This window comes from Lottia gigantea (assembly GCF_000327385.1).
Source record: "Lottia gigantea unplaced genomic scaffold LOTGIsca_65, whole genome shotgun sequence".
Taxonomy (NCBI): Eukaryota; Metazoa; Mollusca; class Gastropoda; family Lottiidae; genus Lottia; species Lottia gigantea.
Genome location: NW_008710211.1, coordinates 801,500 through 813,099, shown reverse-complemented (window position 1 = coordinate 813,099; position 11,600 = coordinate 801,500). Strand labels below are relative to the sequence as shown.

Genomic DNA, 11,600 nt, shown 5'->3' with positions numbered 1-11,600 from the left:
TTCTTACATGGAAATAACACGCACGAACGTAATTTACAGCCATTTTGAATCTCTCTCAGTCTAATTCTTAAAACTATAATATTGCATACGAGCCTCAAAATTACATTAAAGGCATTTAATCAGCCTTTTTAAAAATTCGAGTAAATCAAGTCGAGGTGGAGATTCAAAATAGTTGTGAACTACGTTCGTGTGTGTTATTTCGATGTCAGAACCATGCGTAGTTTCGTATGACGTTCGTGTGTGTTATTTCCATGTCAGAACCATGCGTGGTTTCAGTAGCTTTTGTAATCAGTCAGTCTGAATATAGTAACATATCAATCTACGACTAGTTACTTAAATAACTCGAATAATTTAAAAATAGCAGGTTGTCTTCTCACATTTCTAATCATAATTTCTATATTACTGAAAAGGTGATAATTCATCATGGGAAACAATTTCAAAAATAAATTTCACTTATTTCATCGAGTTATCAACAGATAACCATGGCAGACATGCTATGTTCATATATACCTAGATGTTTGCAGTGGTAAATGATTCGAAATTCTATACCAAACATTAGTCAGAGTAGACCTTAATCAAAGCTGATTTACATAGTCAGATATTCAAAGCACATGGGTAAACAAAAACCAAACTAAAATTCTAAATTTAAACAAAGTGCAGTAATTTGATTGGATAAGAAAAACTGCATTCAAAACAGGTTTTTATTGACCACTCATTTTGTCGTGTCGTGTCGTGTTTACGTTTCAGTATAGAAAATTATTTTTCTCAGAAATTAAACGTACCTGGAAACACACATGGTTTAAAAAAATTAATATTGCACCAAATTATTAGAAGGATAATAAAGAGAAATATATTAATGTTAAAATGATCAATAATATTGCACTGTGAATGAATAAATAAATCACTTAAATAAAAATAAAATGCATACAATTTAACACAATAATCTCCAGTTTTTAAAGTAAATCTTCGAAATCACATTTAATATATTTTAAAAAAATGACTAAAATCTAGGAAAATGTTTGTAAATAATATTTAAATAGTCTTTTATTCAAAAGATATGACTAGATTTGTATATTTGAGTTCAAAAATTTAAATATAAGATCAGATCAATATTGCACCAATTTGATTAAATCAAAAATTTATAAATATTTGAATAAATAAATTAAAATAAATTAAAATGATCAGTTTATTGCACTTGTTAGATTCTGTTATGTGTTGGTTACAGGGACACTCCGCTTTTTTTGTAGGTCGAAAAATTATTTGCTCAAATTTGTAAATTAAAATCTATAGAAATGTATGCCATAACGTATCTGAAAGTTTTAACTAAAACATTCAGCCTTTAATTTTTTAACGCCAAAACTTTACGTAAAAGGTTACGCCTAAAATATTTCAATTAATAATATCGATCCATTATAAAGCCATTCACCGAAACTAGGTCAAACTGCTTCATCAACAATTAGTACTCTCAGGTTTTGAATTAACCCTTTTAAAACAAATTCAGTTTGATCAAGTAGATATATAGATATAAATAGCATACTTTAAAAATATTTTCAGGTATAATTTATGAGGTTTTTGATTATGAAAATGTTTTACAAAAAAGCGGAATGCCCCTTAAAGGGATTGCCCTTCACAATATGATATATCAAATAAAACATATTAATTATTGAAAATGAGGGAACATGCCTTTCGCGAACTGCACCAAATACTTCAATATAAATAAACTAAAATTAATAATGCTTGTCTTAAACGTGAGATACGTATATTGTTCGAACCAAATACAAGTTAGCTTGGTTAATAGGAACCTAAAGACATTTTATCTATAAATTAGCACTTTGTAACACTGGGAGTCAAATAGGTGCAGATGGAGATAGTATGCGCGTGCATATAGAATGACCTATATCAATATATAGCAAATCTCCTATTGGTATGATTTGAAGATCTGAATAGTCACAATTATGACAGGTTGGGAAATGAAATATGAAGTCGTTCAAGACACAATTCTTTCAAGTCAAGTGATCTCTGAAAATGTCATGTAAGAGAGATAATCTGAGTCCAAAAGTAAGAAATCATAAACTTGAAGTGAAGTTACATTATGAATTACTATCTCTAAATCAAATATTAATGAATTGGTATGACATTGGAAGACATGAGACGGTTAAGACGTTTTTTGATGTTTCTCAGAACCGAAGAAAAGGAAAAATTGGCAGCACAAAACTTAAATTTTATTTCTGAACAAGATAAGTGTTTAAATAACAGTAAATTTCTAAAGGTCTAGAATCTATATTATTATGGTAAATCTTGTATAATAATTAATAAAGCCCCAATCAATATGGCCGTATTTAACGATTTCACCTATTAGAATATTAAAGTGTTCAGCAAACTGTTAATTATTACATGAAAAATAAAGCAAGCTGATTTTATAATGAAATAAAGTAAAGCAAACAAACGTTATATTTCTACTTTCGAGTTTTTTATTTTAATATATTGACCATGCAATTTTAGATTTAGCATTTATAACTTAATCAATAGATACGTTTTCTTTGCACGTTAAAGACAGAATGCTTCTAAACGCATCATTTTTTTCGTCACAATAGCATAATATACGTCACTATGACGTTTAATACGTCACACTAACACAGCAGTTACGTCATCAGCATTAGATGTCGTCAGCATAACGTAAACGTCACGACACCATCGCTACAATGTTTTATTTTTCTCATTGCTCATCATATTATTCTCGGGATGGGAACGTTTCATCGGAATGATTCGGCAGAGATCGGAGAGCTCCGTCAACCAATGTTTAATATTTCCACAGACACTGCGGTTTCAATTCTTCACAATCATTACTACTTGTGAACACGTACTTATTCCTGACTTAAAACTCCACCTGTGGAATCACATCCTTATTACGACCAATACAGGTCAGCTCTCGAACTATAGGCCTAATGGCGATTTCGGCGGTAAGATTTAGAAGCTAGATCCTTCAAAATGGACGAATTTTTCAAACTAGACATCTTCCACCTCCTCGTGACCATTATTTATAGACGTATTCCGAATCTGGATGGATTTTTTCCCGCGATAAATATCCCACAATCCCGACACAATTTCCGCTACGACTATATCACTGGAATTTTTACCGATTAGTCGCAACGTAAAGACTCCGTCATGGCGTAAATATTCCAAAGCAAAACGACTGGCTAACTTTTTATCCGGTCCAGATCCCAGTCTATCCATTATTTTTAGGAATTTTTTCACATATTGCATCCGTGATGTAGGGAATACCATGTGCCACAACCAAACAACAAAGGAGTAGCTGGTCATGCAGGCAGCAAAAACAAACCAAAACCACATAAAAATGTAAATTTTTTCGTTAAAAAGGTTAATTGGTAGAACACACTGAACGGTATGGCGTTGTATATTAGTTAACTGTCGTATATCAAAATCACATAACGTTACACGAGGAAAACGATGTGATGCAGTCCAATCTAAACCGTCTATTAATTCCTCTACCACTTGGAAGCCATAAATATTATACTCCGTTCCTAAAAAGGCATTTAACATGAATAATTGTCCCACTGCGTTGGATATGTATAAAACTTTCATTAATAAATACACAGCAACCAGATAATTTCCATAACGTTTACCACATAGCAACGATAACTTTGCAGACAGGATATGACGTAATTTTACACAGCAAGTATGTCTGCTTTCACGTTGATTGTCAAGGCAACGATCAATATGGCGGACGACATATTTAATGGTCCTCATTCTCACTTCCGGCGATTCGTACTGAGCATCGGAAGCAAGGCTGACAATCCGATCAACGTTTATACCAGACTGTCCGTTTAAGAGTCTCCAAATTATACATGGAAGATAAAACATTAAGGCTTGGATCAGCAACACCACCGGTACCCATTGATAATAATTTAATTCCCGCTCTTTACGTATATGATGTTCTACGGGTATCAGATTAGAAAACGGTATGTAATAGGTATTGGCAATCCAACATATATTATTAGTATAGTCTACATGTGCTTGAGTGAACTGTGCCGGACACCAGCATCGGATTGGATCTCCGACGTACTGTCTGGCGCTGACCACGACTGTAAAGATGATCAGAATACCAGTCGTATATAGATGATTCAACCTGTCTACCAGATCGTCATCATTTCTGACCTTCACATTGGCTACTCGTCCAACTGACCCAATTATACTGTCCATCCTGCAACGAGAAAACATCATTATTATTACATTATGGTAGTACATCGCCACTAATTGTTATATTTTGCATGAGAGAAAATATAAATATAATAAATAAATCAATGAAAAATGACTAAAATAAATAAATAAATATTAGCCAAGTTCTTATTTTTGCACATGCTTTGACCTAAATTAGTTAAGTAAAAATTATTTCACCGCAAGTGCATTTTGAATCTTGTAGATGCGAAGCAACGAATGATTACACGTAATAAATAAATAATTATTTAAATGTGTTTTATAGTTTTCATGGCGCATGCATTAAGAATCGATAACGTAGATGTAGCCCTAGGTAGATCTAAAGTATTGTTTTGTATTTAAGCCGATTGTAGACCATGTCTATTATGTTTTTAACTAGTAATGATGTAAATGAATATTTTTGATACTTGTGGAGATGAAGTAAAATAATAATAGTATTTTAATGGATGTAGGAAATGAGCGTATGTAATCATATCGTAGATTATTCATATCATTTGTGTGTGGAAAACTCGTCTAATTATGTCTAACCAAGTCTGGTGAAATCTGTTTTTAATAGCGAATTTATTAACAATGCAGACAATAGTATCATCTAGTGTATTACATACTTCTAAGTTTCAAAGAATGTGATACATTGTCCTACAATGTTTCCTATCTTTAAATATAATCAATAATTACAATGACATACACGTTATCATTATCAAACTTAGATAAAAGACATAAGTACTTAATCTGTCAAATAGTTCACTATATAAAGGCATGGATGTCTTAGTGGGCTGTTATGGAGGTTTCCTTTGACTACAAATAATACAGGTTTTGAATAATTTACGAACTCGCTTTAATGCTCATAGGTCAGACATCAAATTAAAGAAAGACAAGCCTGTTTCTAATCATTTCAACCTCGACGACCATTCAATAGACGATCTCACCCTAATCCCAATTGAGCGTATAGAAATTGACTTGCCCGAAGATGAAACTACCAAATTCCGTCAATCTAGGGAGGCCCATTGGATTGAGACATTGAATACAGCAAGACCTATAGGACTAAATATTCATCATAATGTAGGCATAGCACCCTTTGTTGTCCCGTTTAATACAACCAGCAATCGAGCAAGCAAGATAGTTCATGCCCACTATAAGAGCCTTCAAGAGAAATTCCCCCATGTCTATAAGCAGAAAATGATAGTTGCATATTCAAAAAATAAGAACTTAAATGATAATATTGTTCATAGTAAACTAAAAACAATCAGTACATAACAGATACTATACTTCTCGCCCATTGGGCGAGTTATTTTTTCTAATTTCAGATCAGAATAAGAACAGAAGAAAACCCAATATCAAGACCCTTAATCCTGATTTCTAAATAAAGTGTCTGCTCCACCCTAGGCCTGTACATTTGGGAGAATCAAACCCTCCCTTCCCCGAAATCTAAGTAGAATATCAAAGAATATGGTGTGGTTTAGTATTGCTGTTTAGTTTGATACATATTGGTTGTGAAAGGTATCTTGTTTTGTACACATAATGAACTATTGTTCTATATCGGATTGTGATAAAATAAGCAGGAGTTCACAGTGAGATATTGGTTTCAAGTTTACGCTCTGTTATCATCAGGGCCATTTTGGTTGTAGGATTGTACCAAACGACAAATGTGAAACTAGGGTTGAAATTTACACCTGAACACAGGGCTAACCTCTTCCTTATCATCATCTTCACAATGGTCAAGGTGAACTTCATCTGTTCGTAATACCTTGACTGTTGTGGAGATTCCCTACCATAAACTTACCGATTTCCCTTTTTCATCATCATTTTGACAGCGGCCTGGATGAACATTGACGTTCCTCCTACCACCTCCATTTTGACAGGATAATATGAGATTGGGTCGAAGTAAAAATATCTCAAAGATATTATAGAAATCTATAAAAGCACTGGCCTCATTGTTATCCGCATAACAATTGTAATTCTGACTATTCAAATCCGTCTTAAGATTAGCTAAGTGGTTTCAGATCGTCTCGTGGTGACTGAATGTTCAATTGTATCAATACAACGAGTCATCTTTGAGATTTACTTGAGACAAAGATAGACTTTCCACTCTCAGATCTCTGAGAAACATTTTATTAATACACAAAAACAAACTTAAGTCAATCGCTATAGCATCCTCACGATCATAATTAGAGTGATTTCAAAATACGGTTACTTAAATAGTTAGACCCAGTTCACGAATGTAACATCATTAAGAAGGATTTCATAAAAACAAAATCCCAAGAACACTCTTGTCGTGTAGACAGAATTAAACCTAAACGAAAACATCAAACGTCAAGAATCTGTTTATGTTGAAGTTGTAAATGAGAATTCGAAGCAATCTATCACTCAGTAAGTAAAAAATTTGGTGCAGTTATCTCAAATATCATCTCAAATACACCTGATGGTTGAGTTCGTTTCACCGACTTTTCTAAATTTCTCGCCAAGGTAGTTCAACGTACGTTGGGTATATGTCCATAATATGCACTCAAGAATATCGCTGAGGTTTAATTCACAAAGAAACCTGTAAAAATCTCAATCCAGTCCAATTGTGGACAAAAAAATGAAGAATATAGAAGAAAAGCCAGAAAGTCGCATCAACCAATAATCGCAAAAAGGGTTATATCCAAAACTTGGTGAGCAAGAGGGTCAATGAATTGGTGTACTGTACTGATCTGAGCATACATCAACAATATCTAATACTAGATGGTTGTTACAGCTCAAGAAAGGTTCACAAATTTTGAATTTGAACAAACTAGTACCCGATATCACACATGATAACTTTTGTGAAGCCAAAAACTGTTGGTTATCAAATCTTACATCTGAAACTATTATTACCAAAATCACTTGGCCAGTGCTTCTACGGTAAAGTGTCTCCTATAACACCTAATATAAATATCAACTTTAGTTAGAACCAAAGCTAACCACAGTTTTTGTTTTGTTATATGTGCTTCTCGCTTCTATATGTCGTTCAAATCTTACACCAAAACTGAACAAACTAGTCTCCAATATATAATCACAAATTTCATAACATTAGTTATAGCCATAATTAGAACTAAAGTCAGATATCCAAATCAACTATCACAAAACTGCTGAAGATCATACAATTTGAAGTTGGTTATGGCTAAAAACTGAAGAAAGTAGAATCCACTTAAAAAGTCTTAATAATCATGAATTTCAAAACTGTGACCATAGTAAAAACTGTTGGAGATCAAACGATTTTCAATATCCGTTATGGCCAAAAACTGAAGAAAATAGCGTCTAATATATCACATATTGTCCAAAATATTGCAGCAAAAGTTGATATTCATCGTTTATTATGGCCAAAAACTGAAGAAAGCGACCAGGAAGGTCTAGATATATCACTGGTCAGCTTTATCAACTAATATTAAATACAGAGTGTAGAATGATATAACCTCTGACGATAAAAGGTCAATATATTACACCTAGAGTTATACCTGACTCTCACCTGGGATTCCGTTAGTTTCACCTTAAACTCACTCTATATAAGATAGACAGCCATTGATTTGAATAACTCGCACCAAGGCGAATACAGTCACAATATATTTCTATAGAAATATCAAAATGACATCAAATGTGAAAGAATGCTTACATTAATGACAAAATTCTAGTCGCATATACACATATAGAATTATGAAACATTACACGTAAATGTGACTGCGAACATTAATTGCGATCTTCTAGCCGCCCCATATGCTGCCAGCACATTAAAGATCTGTTATCACATTTGCGACGAGGCCTTGATATATATCTCATCGCACACTGAGTCATCTCAAAAATGAGACAGCAGAATTGTTTTGCAGGAGAGGCAGGGGATGTTTGGTATATGTCAATTTTCGTATGGTTAGGATGTACTTTTACCAATTAGTGTCAGACAAAATTCCAATATCGAGTGGCTTTAAGACAGGTTTTCATGATATCTCAATATTGACCTGATCCGAGGCAGATGTGAAGAATTGGCACAATAAAAAAACAAAGTAAAACAAACAAAGAAGAATCTGGGTTTTATTATTGAGTAACTTGTTATATGCATATCAAACAACTGTGTTCTCCCGAGTCTTGACTTATTGGTTCAATTCTATTCTAAAGCTGAACTTATCATTTGTAAACATGTAGTCAGATTCAAATGCAATTAATGATCAAACGCCATGTATATATCGAAGTGGGGCCTAGTAGTGGTTGAATAGATGAAAGAGATAAAACAAAAGTAGCAGATTCATCGAAGGTGACGTCTAGCTAGCTGAAATGGCACCTGGTGATCCATCATAACTTTGAAGAAGTCAACAACTCTTGGGTATCAAATCTTACATCTTGGCCAGTGCTTCTATGGTAAAGCGTCTCCTATAACACCTTAAACAAATATCAACTTTAGAACCAAAACTAAACTAACTAGCGTCCGATATGTAACCACTTTGTGATCCAAAGGAATCGTTCTATTTTTAATAAATAAGACAATTATTATGGATAGATACTTCTAGAATTCTAATATACCATTGAAAGATTATATTTATGTTTTGGACCTCCATTCAAGAGAGCTCAGTTATCTCTTCATTTTGACTGACAAATCCACTAACATCAGAATTGAATGTCCGCATTAAGTCAAATGTCATACTTTTCTATAAACCCACCCCAAATGAAACCGGAAGATGTCTTGATGGTTAATTGAAGAAAACATTATTTTTAATGACAAAAAGCTTCTACAAAATTTCTTTCACTAATGGGGAAGGCTTGGCTAAACACAAACGGAATTTGGCTTGAATTTAGACAAAGACTGGTATTTGCCGATGGACAAAATTCAGATATCATCAGGAATATGTTCTACAGAACGATAAAAACCTGGTAAAATACCATAAAGGAATGTTCTTTGGTCAATAATCTATAACACGTGTATAATTCAATTTGCACGTACTTGACCTACATTCCTATATGTAATAAAACAAGTCAATAAACAGAGAAACTGTTTGATAATGATCGATGGTTTGTCAGATTCTACAAAAGCCATTTTATGCATCCGACCAATTTAAATCTTTAAGCTATGAAATCAAACAGTTAAGGGGATTTTAGGTTTTCACTAATCGCAAAGAGCCCTATATGATATAAGCATATCAAGGAACCACTGGCTGACTGAAAATTGGAATGGTGCAAATTGATGCAAACAGTGTCCCAGATAAATTTTAGAAAAGCTCTTTACAATCCCTTTAAGCTATATTTGTCTTTGGTATTTATCCCAAGTTGGGCTAAAGATTCTTATGGCATTAGAGGATAAAGGTCAATTATGCCACAATACCATTACAATTAACCAAATATCTATATATATCGCTATGACATAGCTTACTATTGTCTCACAATTAGTTTGGGACAGCAAGACTTCTGACTCTATCGGAAATTGCATTAGTCTGGTCGTCTGGGCAATAAAGACTATACCCAAATAACATTATTGACTTTTATTAGATTTTTATAATAGTCCGCAGTGATAAGTAGTTCCAATATATAATGAACAGTGTGATTAGTACGCACGTCAGGTTAGACTGTCCACTCGATGCCTCTCGGGGGAACTATTTTCTATCAGAGTCATAATTTGATTGATATGTCCCTGAAGATCCGACTGTTGTGTATGTTATTAATGGCGGATTGATACACCTCTATAATGTAATTTGCATTTATATAATTACATTAAGGAAGAGATGTATTTAATATGTTGGTACTTAGGCACATTTAACCCACGTTTCAATAAAACAATTGAAAAGGGAAAAGATTTTCTCGCCAATCTTCTAAGTTTGAATATTTCGATTTCTTAAACCGGAAGTGGTTTGTCACATAGATGATCTATCGACATGTACTAGGAGAAAAGACTGGTAATATGTATGAACGTCTGTTAAATACATTAGGTTTCTTTCTTCATGGGTTCAGCTCAAATAGGTGAAAGAATAAAACCACTTCAAACGATGTATCGCTCCCAATTAATCATAAATCTTGTTTGATAGAAATGATTATGAGTAGACCAATAATAGACGTCTTGTATTTGTTCATAACATTACGTGGAATAGTTCTTGAAAAGAAAAGAAGTACGAAGATAAACGGGTTATATTAAAGGGACGAAGGCGTCTGAATTTTTACTTCAGTCATCTATATGACTTTTCAGAATAACAATTGGCGTAAGGTTTGTCTGCAATTAACAAAAAACGAATCTCCGACAGTGACGACAGTTGAAGTATATAAGAATTATAGAAAAATCATTCGTGATGACAATAATCTACTATCAGTCAGTAAGAGAATATAAACAGTCGTCACTTCCGGTGCTGAAATGGAGCTCCATCAGTTAGGTAAAGCCATTCATAGGTTATATTCGTTAGGTAAATCAATTATAGAGACGAAGTTCGTTCTCCAATTGCACCATTCTAATAAACATATAGCATGACAGTGAAGAATAAATAAAAGAGAAGAGTGGTTCACCTTGTCTACTATTTTGTTTTAAAAGTCAGTAAGATAGGAGAATGGTAAGGAGAAAACCAGACTAGTTTTTAGCTATTAATAGTTCTGATAGACCTAGATGATTATCATCCTCTCTGTTTTTACCCCTCAATATAAGATATAGACATTAGGAGAATACAGGTCATGTTGCAATAACAATTTCACAATCCATTGCTTATACAATAATATATAAAAATGATATGAAATTAGGTTCACCTTTCACAGAACAGCTATAAAAGCAGAAATGTGTAAAGTCAAGTTGCAATAACAAATTCAAAACCCATTGCTGATTCATTAATTATACACAGCAAATAATACCAAAAATAATACCAAAAATAATACTAAAAATAATACCAAAAATAATACTAAAAATACTTGATACTTGCAGTTTAAACGCATACCTGTTGTAGATAGGCAGATACAAATTCAGACTTGCAAGAAAAGATATTCTTTACATGACACCAATAATCAAGCATGAATAATAATGAAAAAGACACCAAGGAAAACGACATGAATATGAGAAAAGACACAAGACATACCGAACCCGTTTCTCAAAATATCGTGGATTAACGTACGAGCGTAAACGTTATGAATTAACGATTTGATAACGTCAGAATAAACGTTTGCTCTTCACTTAACGTGCAAGATGAGTCTTACGAATTTTTATTTTTTTTGGGCCAGTGTTCTTATAAGCACATTTACCAAGTAGCAAGCAAACTAGACCGTATATTTGATATGTTGGCAGCAGCCTTCTGTATTTATTTATAAAAAAAATCTGAAATCTAAAGATTAGCTGTCACAGAGTTATCTTAAAAACAATCTTAATTAAAACTTCATCAATCTTTTCCTTGGTATTT

The 11,600-nt window shown here is 33.1% G+C and overlaps 1 protein-coding gene across 1 annotated transcript; it reads right to left on the bottom strand.

The window, feature by feature from the left end:
• Positions 1-3,006: 3,006 nt before the first annotated feature.
• LOTGIDRAFT_129454 (hypothetical protein) lies at positions 3,007-4,221 on the bottom strand (the record flags this gene model as incomplete). Its single annotated transcript, XM_009064794.1, has 1 exon — positions 3,007-4,221. The coding sequence occupies one exon, from the start codon at positions 4,219-4,221 to the stop codon at positions 3,007-3,009; it is 1,215 nt and encodes a 404-aa protein (XP_009063042.1).
• Positions 4,222-11,600: the final 7,379 nt, after the last annotated feature.